Genomic DNA, 17,424 nt, shown 5'->3' with positions numbered 1-17,424 from the left:
TTAAAAACATGCAAAGTGCTGTCTGTCCTGTTCTGTTCTGTTCTATTTCTTTCTGTCAACAGATCTTCAGCTTGTCTGTCACCAGATATTTTATCTGTCTGTCAACAAATGATCTGTCAGTCTGTCAAAAGAAGTCTGTCTGTCTGTTAACAAATATTCTGTCTGTCAACAAATATCGTGTCTGTTTGACAACATATCTTCAGTCTGTCTGTCAACAAAAATGTGTCTGACTGTCAATAGAATTATGTCTGTCTGTCAACAAATATTCTGTCTGTCTGTCAAAAATGTGCCTGACTCAATAGAATTGGGTCTGTCTGTCAACAAATATTCTGTCTGTCTGTCAACAGATCTTCAGTGTATCTTGTCGACAAATTATCTGTCTGTCTCTCAACAGATCTTCACTCTGTTTGTCAACATATATTCTGTCTATTTGTCAACATATACTCTGTCTGTCATCATATATTCTGTCTGTCTGTCAACATATATTCTGTCTATCTGTCAACAGATACATTATGCCTGTCTGTCAATAGATTATCTGTCTGTCTGTCAACAGATATTATGTCTGTATGTCTAGAGATATTCTGTCCTTATGTCAAGAGATATTCTATCAACAGATATTATCTCTTTCAGTCAACATATATCTTGTCTGTCTGTCTACATATATTCTGTTTGTCTGTCAACATATATATTATGCCTGTCTATCAATAGATCATCTGTCTGTCAACAGATATTATGTCTGTCTGTAAAGAGATATTCTGTCAACAGATATTCTCTCTGTCAGTCAACATGTATCTTGTCTGTCTGTCAACAAATATTCTGTCTATCTGTTAACAGATCTTAAGTCTGTCTGTCAACAAATAATTGGTATGTCTGTCAACAAATATTCAGTGTATCTGTCAACAAATTATCTGTCTGTCTCTCAACAGATCTTCAGTTTTTATCAACATATATTCTGTCTGTCTGTCAACATATATTCTGTCTGTCAACAGGTATTCTGTCTGTCTGTCATCTAATATTCTCTCTGTCTGTCAAAAGATATTCTGTCTGTCAACATTTATTCTGTCTATCTGTCAACAGATCTTCTCTCTGTCAGTCAACATATATTCTGTCTGTCTGTCAACATATATATTTTGCATGTCTGTCAATAGATTTTCTGTCTGTCTGACAACAGGTATTATGTCTGTCTGTCAAGATGTATTCTGTCAACAGATATTCTCTATGTCAGTCAACATTTATCTTGTCTGTTTGTCAACATATATTCTCACTGTCTGTTTGTCAACATATATTCTCTCTGTCAGTCAACATATATCTTGTCTGTTTGTCAACATATATCTTGTCTGTTTGTCAACATATATTCATACTGTCAGTCAACATATATTCTGTCTGTCTGTCAACATATATCTTGTCTGTTTGTCAACATATATTCTCACTGTCAGTCAACATATATTCTGTCAGTCTGTCAACATATATTCTGTCTGTCAACAAATATCGTGTCTGTTTGACAACATATCTTCAGTCTGTCTGTCAACAAAAATGTGTCTGACTGTCAATAGAATTATGTCTGTCTGTCAACAAATATTCTGTCTGTCTGTCAAAAATGTGCCTGACTCAATAGAATTGGGTCTGTCTGTCAACAAATATTCTGTCTGTCTGTCAACAGATCTTCAGTGTATCTTGTCGACAAATTATCTGTCTGTCTCTCAACAGATCTTCACTCTGTTTGTCAACATATATTCTGTCTATTTGTCAACATATACTCTGTCTGTCATCATATATTCTGTCTGTCTGTCAACATATATTCTGTCTATCTGTCAACAGATACATTATGCCTGTCTGTCAATAGATTATCTGTCTGTCTGTCAACAGATATTATGTCTGTATGTCTAGAGATATTCTGTCCTTATGTCAAGAGATATTCTATCAACAGATATTATCTCTTTCAGTCAACATATATCTTGTCTGTCTGTCTACATATATTCTGTTTGTCTGTCAACATATATATTATGCCTGTCTATCAATAGATCATCTGTCTGTCAACAGATATTATGTCTGTCTGTAGAGAGATATTCTGTCAACAGATATTCTCTCTGTCAGTCAACATGTATCTTGTCTGTCTGTCAACAAATATTCTGTCTATCTGTTAACAGATCTTAAGTCTGTCTGTCAACAAATAATTGGTATGTCTGTCAACAAATATTCAGTGTATCTGTCAACAAATTATCTGTCTGTCTCTCAACAGATCTTCAGTTTTTATCAACATATATTCTGTCTGTCTGTCAACATATATTCTGTCTGTCAACAGGTATTCTGTCTGTCTGTCATCTAATATTCTCTCTGTCTGTCAAAAGATATTCTGTCTGTCAACATTTATTCTGTCTATCTGTCAACAGATCTTCTCTCTGTCAGTCAACATATATTCTGTCTGTCTGTCAACATATATATTTTGCATGTCTGTCAATAGATTTTCTGTCTGTCTGACAACAGGTATTATGTCTGTCTGTCAAGATGTATTCTGTCAACAGATATTCTCTATGTCAGTCAACATTTATCTTGTCTGTTTGTCAACATATATTCTCACTGTCTGTTTGTCAACATATATTCTCTCTGTCAGTCAACATATATCTTGTCTGTTTGTCAACATATATCTTGTCTGTTTGTCAACATATATTCATACTGTCAGTCAACATATATTCTGTCTGTCTGTCAACATATATCTTGTCTGTTTGTCAACATATATTCTCACTGTCAGTCAACATATATTCTGTCAGTCTGTCAACATATATTCTGTCGGTCTATCGACAGATCTCTTGTCTGTCTGTCAAAAGATATTTCATGCATACTGCTATTCTTTTCTTCCTATCAATTTTTAAAATGCTCTTTTTTGATAAAAGCCAAAATAGTCTCGGCCAATTTATATAAGGTAAGTTCATTTCCATTTCAATATGATTATAATTAAATATAGAAATGAGGTTAATACAATACCTTTAACTAATTGTAGAAAGTGAAAAAAATAGAAAAAGAATTGCAAGAAACAAAGCGCAGATCACAAAGAACTGATTCTATTGAAGATAACATTACAATAGTAATGCCAAGTGCCTCAACCAGTGAAACTCAATCCAAGCCTTCAGTGCTAACCAGCCAAGTAAGTAACTTCACAATTAAAATTTGAAAAGTCCATTGAAAGGGATTTTTTTATTTAGATATTTAATATATATTCTTTTCTTTTTTAGCCTTGATGTTGTCTGTTTGTTTTCGACTTGGAGTTTGAATGTCCCTTTGGTATCCTTTGCCTCTTTTTTAATATACCCAGATATTTTTTTGTTGCTTATTTCTCAGGAGAATAAAATGTGATACATTTTCACATCTATTGCTTATCAACTTCCTGTTTAGCGAATAATTTAATCATGGGTTTAGTTAGTGAGCAGTAACTCACAGTTCAACTTGATACTTTGGATTCATGAAATCACATAGAAATAAAACCAACAAAAAATAGACAGAGAAAAAGAATAGATAGATGAACAGCATAAATTTGTACTTTGTATTACTCACATAATATTTATAAAGTTTGATGCTGACTTGATTTAATTACTGGATAATTGTGAAGTATGTAACTAGTAACAGAAGGATTGATGAATCTTATCACAAGGTCATACTGTTTCCATCAAAACTAAGCAAGGTCAAAGATTTATTTGTTTGTTTCCTGTTATTAGAAGGCATAGTATAAGTTATTCTCCTTGTACACACTGAGAATTGGGGTACTGCAGGGTCTTAATATACAGGCGCATTGTATTTGCGCCAATTTTTGCAAAATCCAATCTTTCATTTGCGCCAATTTTTGCTAAATCCAATCTTTCATTTGCGCCAATTTTTGCAAAATCCAATCTTTTATTTGCACCACAAGGTTATATTTCATTTGCACCAAAAAATAAAAACTACATTTTCGCCATTTTGTAGGTAACATATAACGGAAAAGTTTTAAATATTCATTGCTACATCGCAAAAAAGATTTTTTTAATAGTATTCCCCCTGGATAACTTAGTAAGTTCATACTCATTTTTTAATATAAAACAGAGTGTCATGTAGATTTAAAATTATATAGTGTTCACATGTTTGAGATGTCAAGATGGACATTGTCAATTCTGAGACAAACAGGCCGTTAGTTTTCTCAGAATTGGATTGTTTCATATTTTTCATGTTGAGGCCGTTTATAGCCGACTATACGGTATGGGTTTTTGAAGGCCGTACGGTTGACTTGTCTATAATGGCTTTCATCCACTCCATTTAAACTTTGGTGGATAGTTGTCTCATTGGCAATCATACCACATCTCCTTATTTGTATATAGAGGAAATGTCTGTAATTTTTTATGACCACACAGATAGGTTATCCTGTGTAATTGAGTACATCCGAGCCGTTGCCTACAAGTCTTGTGTCAGAACCAACTTTTGGTTTTACTCCAGTGTATAGTGCTTTCTTTTAGGTTTTATGATACCGTTAATTTATAACCGAACATAACATTATTATGAAAAGTCTCTTATTAAGAACGTTTTAGTGTATAGTGCTTTCATTTTGGTTAGGATGACTGATTTCGGAGGAATATGTTTTATTATGCAATCAAAAACTGAGTTTAAACTGAGTTTTATAGTTATTATTAAAAGTCCCTTTTTATTAAAACTATTCTTTATACTATTTACCTGTATTTACCTGTAATATTGGCACAAATGAAATGTTTTATTTTGGCGCAAATGAAATATAGTTTGTGGCGCAAATGAAAGATTATTTTGGCTCAAATGAAATGCCAATTGGCGCAAAAGCAAAGCACCGTTAAACTAACCATATCTATGGATATGAACATAGATAACGAGTTTATCCCGGTCTAAGTCCCAATCAGGCAATTTTTAGGGAAATTCAGGCACAAAGTGTAATGTAAAAGCAGTGTGTTTTTTTTTTTATTATTTAAAGAAGTTTGATTGAAATATGGAAATTTGACATATTTTTTATGGGGTTTAGGGTACTACCCACAGTTATCATCCTTTGATTTTTGTTGTCTACAAATATAGTCCCTAGTGTGGACATTGTATAAATTGCAAATTTTTTCATACTCTTTCCAAATTTTTTCTTTATATTTTGTGCATGAAATATTAAGTAGAGGGATGAAATTACATGTTAAAAAAATGTGGGTGATGAATGTTTAGGTAATGTAGTGATTTGGTCCAATTTAAAAAGGTCAAAAATTAGTATTTCTGAAGCTGTCAAACTGAATTATAGACCCCCTTATTATAGAATTGTCCATATTTTGAGTTAGAGATGGTAGACTTTTCTATAATTTTGATATGACTTGTCCCAAAAGTAGAACACTACACTGTAAAAATCTTTTTGAGATAGAGCAGGTGCGATTTTTTAAATTTGAATTTATTTTCTTTAAGAAATGCACTACGGAAAAACTGTTCTCTGGCCATCTTGAGTATTTAGATTTTTGAACCTAGGACGAAAATGTACATTATACTAATATGCCACACAAGTACATCGATGTTAGGATACTTAACTTGCATTCACATTTCAAAACAAGTCACATGACCTTTTCAACACTGCAGAATGAAAATTATGATAAACACACAGAAGAGTAATTTAGTTTTACTGGATTTGCTTCCCCTTAGATGTATGCAATTTTTATTTTAAAAAATAGATAAGATTTAGAAAATATTTACTATTATGTATTATTATAAGAACTGACATTATTTCAAGATAATTAAGCAAAAATAAACTGATGATTCTAATAATATTGTTTGAATTATAGTTTGAAAGCTTAAATTTATTCAATATTTGGTATAATCATCTTGAAAATTTCATTTGAATAAAAGTAACGTTACCATTTTAATTACTCACTAGTGTATGGTGGTGTGATAATATCAGAGAACAAACAAGTGTTGCAATACAACATAGTTCGTTACAGGATCAAAACTGATAAATCAGTTCTCTGTGCTGGTATTATTGCACCACATTATTTGGTATAACTAGAGTCCTCTAGTTTTAAAAGTCAACTGTCCCAAAAATTGACAGGCATAAGTGTGAGTGTTAATGACACCAATGAAGCGGACCAGGGCTAGAGTACTACATCACTTCGTGAAAGGGTTGGCAGCTAGTTGAAAAATACTCTTTGTATGCCCCCGCCATAGTGGAGGGGGCATTAAGTTTTACCCTTGTCCGTCCGTCCCAAAGTTGGTTTCCGTTCTCTAACTTTAGTTTGCCTCAACCAAATGTTATGAAACTTAAACACAATGCTTATTACCAATAAACAAAGATCAAGTTTGAATTTGGGTGGCGTCACTTTAACCGTTCTAGAGTTATGCCCCTTTACAAATGGAAAAATTGCTGAATTTTTCGTTTCCATTCTCTAACTTAAGTTTGCCTCAACCAAATTTTATGAAACTTATACACAATACCTATTACCACAAAACTCAGATCAAGTACAAATTTGGGTAGTGTCACTTTTACCGTTCTTCAGTTATGTCCCTTTATAACTTTATATGATATGCAAGCGGGGGCATCATCTGTGTCTCATGGACACATTCCCCATTCATTTTCCTTTATTACACTTCAAATAAATTTACCAGATGATCTTTTGAAATTTTACTGATTTTTTTTCAGAATTTGTTATAAGTACAAATCAAGAACCTCTAAAATAAACATTTTTCTTTGTTGAAATTCACAAAAAGAGGTTTCCATTTATATAAATGAATTCACAGTAGTTCAAATCTAATTTAAGATATTATTATATTTTTTACAGATTGGTAAACTAGAAGCTATATCCTCACCTGGAACAGATGCAGAGACTAGGGAAAGTCTGATTAAAAACCATTTTACCAATCGTATAAATGAATTGACATTGCAGCTTCAGGATGCAGATAGCAAATCTGTTAGCTTTCACTCGGAGGTAAGTTTTAAAAATTGTTTTACTAAATAGTATAGTACATCTGCTAACTAAATTGAGAATTGAAAGCATTTATTAAGAATTGAAATGAATATTGCTTATGTGAAACAGATGGATTTTGGCTATTTTGCTTTTAATTTTGCCTGAGCAATTTTGTTTCAACAGCTTGGAACTTAAAATATCTTTTGAATAAAATATAATAGAATTAATCACTTTCTAGAAAATTGCACTGTGGTTTATTATGTAATGGATATCTTCTGAACATGTTCAAAAGAATACAATTGATAGAACTGCCTAAAATAAGTGATGAAATCTCCTCACAAATGTTGTCATTCAGTGTTGTATCAACTGTACTGACCATTTATTTTACAATTAAGTTTCTGGTTGACTAAAATACTGTCTATTCAGAAATTATTGCGTGTATTTATTATTGTGATTATTACATGATAGACCAAAATGTAAGAATAATTATTGTGATTTCAGGAAAAACTGCATACAAATATATATGTTGCTCCGTGTTGAAGACCGTACTGTGACCTATAATGGTTTACTTTTATAAATTTTGACTTGGATGGAGAGTTGTCTCATTGGCACTCATACCACATCTTCTTATATCTATGTGTCAGATTTGAGAATGTGAGTTCTTGTTAACATGGTTAATGCAATATTCAACCAGTCACATTATTCGCAATAATAAAAACCTTGCAATAATATCTGATTTAACGTAATTAACAAGCTGTTATTCAACTTTATGAATAAATTGTTTATGGCAGGTAAGAGCCTTACACAAACAGTTACAGATAGCAGATAAAACTAAGTATAGAGCTGAGGATGAACTTAAAGATACAGCACAAAGTCTGGCTCAACTTAAAGTAAGTTATTTTAATAGATACTTAGGCTGTCTAAATGACAGCTTGTATCATGAACCTCAAGATTTTAGCTCACTTAATCAAAGGTCATGTGAGATGTTGCCATCACTTGGTGTGCATCATTTATTGTTGTTTATCTGTTAAAATTTTACATTTTAATCTTCTTCTTGTACCACAAGATCTTTTCCAACATGGCTCTCATGGACTATTCTAGTCATTGATTGACTGGACTGAAAAACTTATTATTAAGAACCTTTAAATCTTTTGAAAACCAATTTAAATATGTTACTTTGAATGTCCATAACAAGTGTTGTTTCATTGATGTGATTGGAAATTCAAAATAGCTGCCTGCCGAGATCTATGTTTACATTGAATTCCTTTGTGAAATTAAATGTTGATTTTAATTTAAGATCAGATGAGTGGAAGGAAATCAAGTATAAATGGCCTTTTGAAGTCCCCTATGAGGTGGTGTTACTTTTGTTCATGTGTAAATTCAAATAATCGGTCAGAGGGTTTATCATTTTACCACATATTGTCATGATGTGTAAGTTTCACCGTGTATTTCAATGAAAGTGCAATTTATTGTAATCTGAAGTGTAAGTTTCATGATTTATTGTAATCTGAAGTGTAAGTTTCACAATTTATTGTAATCTGGAGTGTTAAGTTTCACAATTTATTGTAATCTGAAGTGTAAGTTTCACAATTTATTGTAATCTGAAGTGTTAAGTTTTACAATTTATTGTAATCTGACGTGTAAGTTTCACAATTTATTGTAATCTTAGGTATTAAGTTTCACGATTTATTGTAATCTGGGGTATTAAGTTTTACAATTTATTGTAATCTGACGTGTAAGTTTCACAATTTATTGTAATCTGAGGTGTTAAGTTTCACGATTTATTGTGATGTTAGTGTACATTTTACCGAACATTGTTAAGTTATCATTATTCTTCAGGATGAATATCAGACAACTACCAAGAGTTATGAAGGACAATTAAGTATGATGAGTGAACATTTAGCAGGACTTAATGAAAAATTAACACAACAAAAAGATGAAATTGATGAACTAAGAACACAAGTGTCTTCCAAGGTTTGTATATATATATATTTGTTTTTTTTTTACCAAACTGGGTAACTATCTCATTGGGGCTTGCTTAAGAGGCTAGGCTTTGGTAAAGGAAGATAACTCTTTAAATTCCTAATGTGTTTGTAATAGTCAGTTTCATAAATGATTTTTAAGCACTCATGTGAGACAGAACTGATCTGTGTTAAAAACGTACCAGTGATTTTAAAGAGTTATATACCTTACCCTAGTTCTACCCCCTCCCCCTTTTAAATCATATTTTGTTCACATTCATTTGGTTTATTTCCAAAGCTTACTATCCAGTTTAGGTTTTGCTCATTGTTGAAGGCCGTACAGTGCCCTAGAGTTGTTTACATCTTCGTACATTGGTCTCTAGTAAATATTTCTCTCATTTTTCATATGTAGTCTAGGTGAATTAGATTACAGTAGTCCATTCTCTTAAGGCCCATGGGTTACTCATCTTATAAGCTCTGTTTCATAGTACATAAGTGTAGAAAGTCCTCTTATTGTAATGATTGTATGTGTCAGAGTGAACATTTGAGGGGTATACTTATTTACATCTGTCTGTGTTTCTGTCACATAAAATTTTGGTCACAGGTTTCTCAAGAATTACATACTGATTAATTACTGATAAACTTCCTGTTAACCGAAAACTGATATATTATTACACAGAATGGCCATGTATGAAATTTTCATCACATTTTTCTGAGAATCTACAAGGCTTTGTGATGTTTAGAACCAAGTTTTAAGTGAACATGCTATACTGTGTGATGCGTTTTTACATCATCACTCATCAAACTTCTGTTTATTTATTGGGGGTACTTTTAGTGAGCCATAGCTTACAGTTCAGCTTGGTTTTCTTTTCTTTTTCAGAGTGGTAAAAAGTCCAGAAGATAACAGTAACAAAAACCGTTAACTTTTAATGTTTCTAGCTGATTTTGTTTTGAAACTGGTGATAAAAAACAGAAACTCCATTGTTCTGCCTCAATTGTTGTGACTAGAGTGATGAAATGCTCACTGTTTACTTAAGTACAGCAGTTATTGATGTTTACAGTTTTATAATGCTGAGCAATTTATGGCATACAAGAAGCAATATTTTATGTATAATAAACAAAAACTGTTGAAAAACAATCAAATTGTAACCAGTGAACAACTATACATTGGCAACTTTGATGCAGTGACTTTACAACTTTTTCAAATTGTAAGCTTAGAACTTTTCATCCAAATAGAATACTGTGGATTCATGATTTTTATGTGGAACCAATTATCCTTGATTGAGGAAAAATTGTAAATTTATATGCCACACATCTGATATATTCCTTTCTTGTCATTTCATCTTTTCTATACTTGTTGCACTTGCCAACAACGTAGTCCCATCTTTTCTTTCTCATGTCAAAACGAAGTTCTCGAACAATATGACCAAAATTATCTTAAACATAAGGGAACACTGTTTATATCCATATATTACCATGCAATATACATTCTAGGTTTACTACATGTACATGTAGTTTCCTTGATACTTGATATCGTGGTTTTGATGAATTCTCCACACAAGTCTGTAGGAAATTTCCATTTGTTAAGCACTTAAAATTGTAGTTCAATTATATCAGTGAAATCCACAAATAACACTGAATCCACTGTATATAAAAATAAAATTGAGAATGGAAATGGGGAATATGAATACTTATTTCATGTTTGCAAGAATATCCCCTTTATAGGGTACTAGTACATGTACTGTAAATTCAGAAATTTTTAGCATTGGGATTGTTGGACAATTATTGCAATCTCAGGAAATGCAGCATACACATAATACTGTCACTACTTAAAATGCGAATTTTTATTTTTTGCGACAGCTGGCTCGTTATAATTTTTGCCAAAAAATTGAATTTACAGTATTTTCTCTATAGAAGTAATGGAGGAAATCAACAAGTTCTCCTGACAAGTATACATACCTACATAAACATATTTTAAGTTATGATGTTTCCATGTTTACATTGTATGAAGGAGTTTACTTCTGAGAGAATCGTAACAAAAATTTACTGTAAATATCATATAACTTATATATACATAATCTCCACAAAACTTGATATTTATCCTGCATAACTGCACAAACATATATGATATAATAAAAGGATAATTAGTCTTTATACAAATTTTATGATTTAAAATGAAATTCGTATATTATTTTCCATAAAAACCCTAGTATTATAACATGAATTCAGTCAATTGTAAGAAAAATCATAAATTAATTTTCACGATCCACATTTTTGGTTGCTGTGTAATCTTTCTCTTAATTCATAACATCACTCAGACTTGCTTGTACAATGCTCAATCCCTTCTGCATTCATGTTGCCCTCAACAAAGTTTCAAAATTTTAATTTTATTCATTATATGTTGATCAAAATGAAAATATCTTTTCCAGAACTTGGATTTGAACACCTTTGTATTTTGTCTAGATCACAAGAATGGTTACCTTACTTGTATAATTTTTTGTAATATTTTCTGTGTCAGAAAAGAAAAATATGTATTTTTATCGCTATTTTACGAAATTTTCCTTTGATCTTGCTGACTGATAATTTCCTTTCTCAGTGGAGTCGAGTGATATGAAAATTATCACTAGAAATTAAGAGGGCACGTGGCGTTGCTAATGAAATTGACATGAAATTGACAACGTCGTCATAGGTAAAAATTGAGATAAACAGATTATCATTGGTCATCTCAACTCAATTTCTTTTCTCACTTTCGCCGTACCGGCTCAAGCGAGAAAATCAATCTCGTTGAGATGATCAACGATAATCTATAATTATCATTAACATTTGCTTTTCACCATCATTAATTTAACTATCCTTTTAAGTTAAAATATCATTCTATATAATAGGTTTTTAGGTATTATGTTTTCAAGTTTGTGCTGACCATTATGTGAAGCTTTATTGCTTTGATTATAATCACACCCTATACCAAAATTAAGAAGGGGAGATAATTCCTAGATTTAAAAATAACATTATACAAATTTCCTTCATTAAAACAGGTGTCCATGAAAATAGATTTATAATAACATATCAAGTAAATGGCATTAAGAATTTAAGGATGTAGTCATGTCAGGTTTAGGAACTTTTGTCAGATGTTTTGACTCCATGGATTTTTTCCTACGATACAGGGTAACATATTTTGCCCCATATCGCCCATTTTTCTTTTCATATAAGACTTCAATAGCTCATTTAAGGTCATTTACCAAAATTTAAGCAGATTCTAGATTTCTTTTCTTACGATTTGCGACCCAAATAATGCAAATGCTAAATAAAAGGTAAAAGTCTGAGTCAGCTTTTTCCCGCCATTTTTTTAAATTAAATATCTCGAAAAGGAGTTCCATAACCTATCAATATTTTTAGCTTATTTTGTTCTTTAACTAATGCTCTTCTGATTTATAGTATCAATTTTAAATTCCAGATTTTTATAATTTCACTAGACTACATCCTTAATATATAAAAAAAAATATGCATTTAAACAATTTAGAGAAAGTGAATGAAATGATGCAATTGTTGTCATTCAATTTATAAAGTTTTTGTTTTTGTAGTTTGTTTTTTTCCTATTAGCTATCAGTCACTCTTTGAATTATTGGAACTTTTAACCTGTGAGTTGTCTAGTGAAAAGAATGCATGGTTTTGTGTTGCTTGAAAAGCATTGTACTCATTTCTGTCTAAACTTTTTGTATAAGGGTACCTTTAAAAAATCCATAGAGCCAGCATCACTATAAATGTTATACACCTTTTTTGGCATGATTTGGTGCTTTTAACACTTCCTGTATGCTAATTGATTGGATGTTTTAGGTTTAAGGTAAACCGAATTACTATTATTTTTTTCTGCAATAGTGTGAGAACAGATTTTGTGAGGGAATTTGTTGTTTACTTTGCCACAAGGCACTTTATAATAATACCTCAGAATTAATAGGAATGAGAGTTTTTGAAGTATTTTAAGAAATGATTTTGCTATGTATCTGTGAATTATTTGTATATGTTACTAAGTTATGTGTGGTAGGGATGAGCTGTTGGAATAAGTCACTATTTCAAGCTTCATGATATATGATAAGGTCATGAAATTAAGATGAAATGTATGACAAGGTTGCTGATTAAATCATTTACAATTTATCAAGTCACTGCAAGCACTTGACAATCTGAAGGTCTCCATAAAAAAAATCCAGATATAATTTTTTTCACACTTGCCCTGAAACACTGAAAAAATACGTACATAAAGCGCACCTGAGTATAACACGCAGGGACAATGACAGAGAAAAAAACCTGTGGCTTATTTAACAAATTTAACGGTATCTGAAAATAATAAGTTGTAGATTTTTTCACAGATGTAATTAATACCACTGTCATAAATGCATTACAAATTTGTCAAACCTATTTATATCTCCATGAAATATTGTAATCATGATAGCTATAGATACATTTTTTGTAAAAAAATATATGAAAGGGTATGTATTTTTGATATTTAAAGTATATGAAACAGGTGGGGGTACAGAATGCCTCTGACAGCTGTTCACCCCTACCACAAAATTTTACAGTAACTTTACAGATCATGCATATTCATTCTTTGAATAATTTATTATATTGAAGTGAAACATTGAAATATATTTTAGGGACATCTATGCAAGGTAAACCTCATTGTGTCTTAACAGAAAAATTGCATTTCTCAGTACAATGTACTATTATTCATATTTCTTATATAAAAAAATCAGAATATCACTGATCTGTCATTATTTGAACATGAAAAGAGTTTTTTATCATTTCAAGGCTGGATTTGTCTACCTCACAAAAATCTTGTCAAGTAGATGTACTCAAAATATAGGTCAAGAAGGCACATAAATTTTTTTTCTACATTTTGGAGTAATTGATTGCCAGCCAAAAATATGAAATAAGTGGCAGTTAAATATTTTTATCAATTGTTTTTTAAAGAGCTTGTATAAAGTCTTGCATAGAATCAACTGTTAAAGGACTTTCAGATTTGATAGCTTTCATACTCTCTGAGCATGACACTGATAAAAACAAGGTTATTTCTCCCTATTTGAATAATAGTATGTATATATGGGTCAGGAGGATTGAAAATGAATATTCTGCAATATAAAATGCAGGAAACAATTGTGTACAAAAGTGAAAATAATTTTTGGCACGGCAAAGCAGCTGAAAAATAATAAGCATGCAAAGCAACAATAGAAAATCTGGAAAAAATCTTCCTGGACACTCCTAGAATATCAAATGTTGTCCTCTTACGACAAATGTACTAGAAATATATGTATTTAAAATTTAGTGTGAGAAATATATGTAAAAGTTAGTGTAAAAATAGTGCAATTAAATTGTATGTTGTGATATGTTATTGATTTTATTTGTTTATGTCATAGTTGAATAAAATTGAAAAATTTATTAAATTTGTGTTTAATAAAAAAATGTAATTTTATATTTGCATTAGACCTCAATTAATACTCAGAACAGTGAGGTAGGTCACCAACTCTCTATAAAATCTGATTTTGTTGTATTAAGTGGTAGGCAATGATAGTTGCAGATGCTGATAAATTACATGTATGGGATATCTCAACTAAAAATAGCCCTGTGTCATCAATCACCAATAAGAAACATCTGTTAATACAACAAAGTGGATAATCTTTATGGTACAATTTAATGGTAACACTTTTCTATGAAGGCCCTTGTGGTGTTATGTGTACAAATATAGGTTATTATATCTACTGGTAACATTTTTGCCAATAACAAGATGGGGAGATGCTGATTAAATTACCAATGCTACAACTATCCACCAAAAACTAAATGTTAAGAAAATGAATATCTACATATATGCATGTCCCAGTATGGCCTTCAGCTATGGGCAAAACATAGGTGGTTAAGTAAGCTATTTTAGATCCCTGGTTAAGCTGAAGAAAAATACAAAAGACAATTATGGCTTAATACCACAGTCAATGGAATATAGCAGACTCCTGACTTGTGTCATCCTGAATATGCATGAAATGTTTGCTACAAGATGTTTAAGAAACAATCTATCAATCCTTGTTATGGATTGACAAATAAAGATTAGTTTGAGATTGCCCTGGCCCAAGTCCTCAAAACAGCATCAGACCTAGGAGCAATCTCTGATGAATAATGTACATGGCAGAGTTTAACATGAACCCATGACAGCAGATCATAGCCTTTCAAAAGACATGTATGGTGTTTTAGTCTTTTGATAAAATGTCAACATGCACTCGACAAAACTCAAAAGTGAAGGAATACACACCTTCTTGTTTTTCATTTCAAAATCACAGACATTCAATATGGACCAAATTTCACAATTTGGAGGTTTTTTTTTTCAGGTTTCTGATCTCTGCTTCTGTCTCAATTCGGAAAATTTCAAAATATTTAATATGCAAAATTTAACAACTTACTCATATTTCAAAAATTGGCCTTGATGGTAAATTATCGTCTTTGTTTTGAAGTGTTTTGTGTGCAAATTTGAAATACTCACTAGCCTTTCACAAATACTATACACAGCTACTTTTGCATAGGTACTATTTCTGTACCAAAAATCTATAGTACTTTTAATATTCAGTACTATTTTGTTACTTTGAAATTATTGTAATATTTAGGTACCTGTATTTTACAGTACTTGATATGTACTTGAAATTTAAGTACTACAAAATTTTGGTTACACCGTTACATTTTCAGCATTTTGATTTATGATTTTCAAACGTGGAATATTGTTATCACTGTTGGTATTACTTCTGTACCAAAAATTTCAAGTACAAATCAAGTACTGTAAAATACAGGTACCTAAATATTACAAGAATTTTAAAGTAAAGAAATAGTACTTAATATTAAAAGTAAATTTCCAGTACTACAGATTTTTTGAACAGATATATCATGTTAAGGAGGGGTATTTGCGAAAAATACCAGTCGAGATGATGTTAAATTTCGCGAGCATTAAGGCGAGGGAAATTCATTCTCAAGACTGGTATTTTTCGCAAATACCCCTCAAGAACATGCTATATCTGTTTAATTACACCGAATGTTAACATTAAGCGCATTGATGATCGTGATGTTACAAGCGTCCAGTTGGTATTTTTTGGCAAATACCACGGCAGAGAGGGTAAAAAAGGCATATCCTTTTTGCATATACCCCGGCGGCGTTAAAAAATGAACGATATTCATTTGATAACAGTAAATTGGTGAAAAATACACTGGCTATCAACCAATCAAAACCAAGGATTCTTACATAAGGTGTAATTAAGTACAGAAATAGTACCTATGCAAAGGTAGCAGTGTAGTGCTTTCAGTTATATTTATGATGAGATTACATGAAACCTGCAATGAGTATTAGTTTTAAGACCAACACATTTTGTGCCTGTACCAAGTCAGGCTGTCTGTTAGGGTTAGGTTTGTTTTTGTTTGTTTATATGTCTGGTTTTTTTTTCAAAGGAGTCAGTATTTGGTGGATGATGTGGTCTATTTTACTGTCTATTATTATTGGGGATTATTTTTGCCCTCTAGATATCTTTTGGGTATTTTTGTCATTGGGTTGCAGTCTCATTTATGTGTACCTGACATCTCCTTCTATTAATATTGACAAACAACAAAATCAACTTGTACTGAAAGCAAAGCTCACAAAATGATCTCTGTCATTCTATTACTTCATCTTACTATAAGAAGTATTGACCTTAACTTTGCAGACATATATTCCAATCATATTCACCACACTGTCTGGTGGTGGTCAATAACAATATCAAGCATGAAAATATCCTTTAAAGCGGTCAAAATTTCCTGTTCATCTTATTACATTGAAAATTTAGAATTTTTTGTAGTGTTTATAAAATTGTGATGGGTTAGGTTTTGCAAAAATAAAAACTCACATTTTAAATTTTGAATGCAGCATTTGTATGCAGAATTTCCTGAAATCACAACAATTAAATAAGCATTTCTGCCCATTGTTCAACAATAAAAAAATATTTAAATTTGCAGTATTTGAAACTATGTTTGAGACCTTGACCATGCAGACATTTCAACCTTATTCTTGACACACCATCCGGTAGTGGACAACAATATTACAAAGTATCATGAGTATTCTTCAAGTGTATAAAAATGTCTGAACTGAATTATACTTCGTCTATTTTACTATGGGAATGTTCCGAGTCAAGAACCTGTAATCCAGGGGCTGCCATTGGTTTCTGTTTGCCATTATATTTGTTCTTTGCACAATTTTGAAGCGTAAATCAAGCTGTCAGCCTTCATTTTTAGCTCACCGGGGCCCTGGGCCCCATGTGAGCTTATGCCATCACTTGCCGTCCGTCGTCGTCCGTCGTCTGTCGTCCTCGTCGTCGTAAACTATTTAAAAAATCTTCTCCTCTGCAACTACTGGGCCAAATACCTTCAAACTTTAACTAAATGTTCTTTAGGGTATCTAGTTTATAAATTGTATCCGAAGTTTTGATCCATCGCAAAACATGGCCGCCATGGCTAAAAATAGAACACAGGGGTCAAATGCAGTTTTTGGCTTATATCTC

At 31.7% G+C, this 17,424-nt stretch overlaps 1 protein-coding gene across 1 annotated transcript in view; it reads left to right on the top strand.

Moving 5' to 3' along the window:
- The window catches only part of LOC127739177 (protein phosphatase 1 regulatory subunit 21-like), a 31,642-nt gene extending 17,335 nt beyond the window's left edge, over positions 1-14,307 (top strand). Inside the window, exons 17-21 of the mRNA XM_052250783.1 lie at positions 2,999-3,142; positions 6,786-6,932; positions 7,703-7,801; positions 8,751-8,885; positions 9,753-14,307. Of these exons, the coding sequence (XP_052106743.1) occupies positions 2,999-3,142; positions 6,786-6,932; positions 7,703-7,801; positions 8,751-8,885; positions 9,753-9,776 (549 nt within the window). The 3' untranslated portion in view covers positions 9,777-14,307. The remainder of the gene's footprint in view (positions 1-2,998; positions 3,143-6,785; positions 6,933-7,702; positions 7,802-8,750; positions 8,886-9,752) is intronic.
- The last annotated feature ends 3,117 nt before the right edge of the window (positions 14,308-17,424 follow it).

This window comes from Mytilus californianus, unplaced genomic scaffold, assembly GCF_021869535.1.
Source record: "Mytilus californianus isolate M0D057914Y unplaced genomic scaffold, xbMytCali1.0.p SCAF_4, whole genome shotgun sequence".
NCBI classification, from domain to species: domain Eukaryota; kingdom Metazoa; phylum Mollusca; class Bivalvia; order Mytilida; family Mytilidae; genus Mytilus; species Mytilus californianus.
The sequence above is the reverse complement of the archived record's forward strand: the minus strand, read 5'-3'. Positions and strand labels throughout refer to the sequence as shown.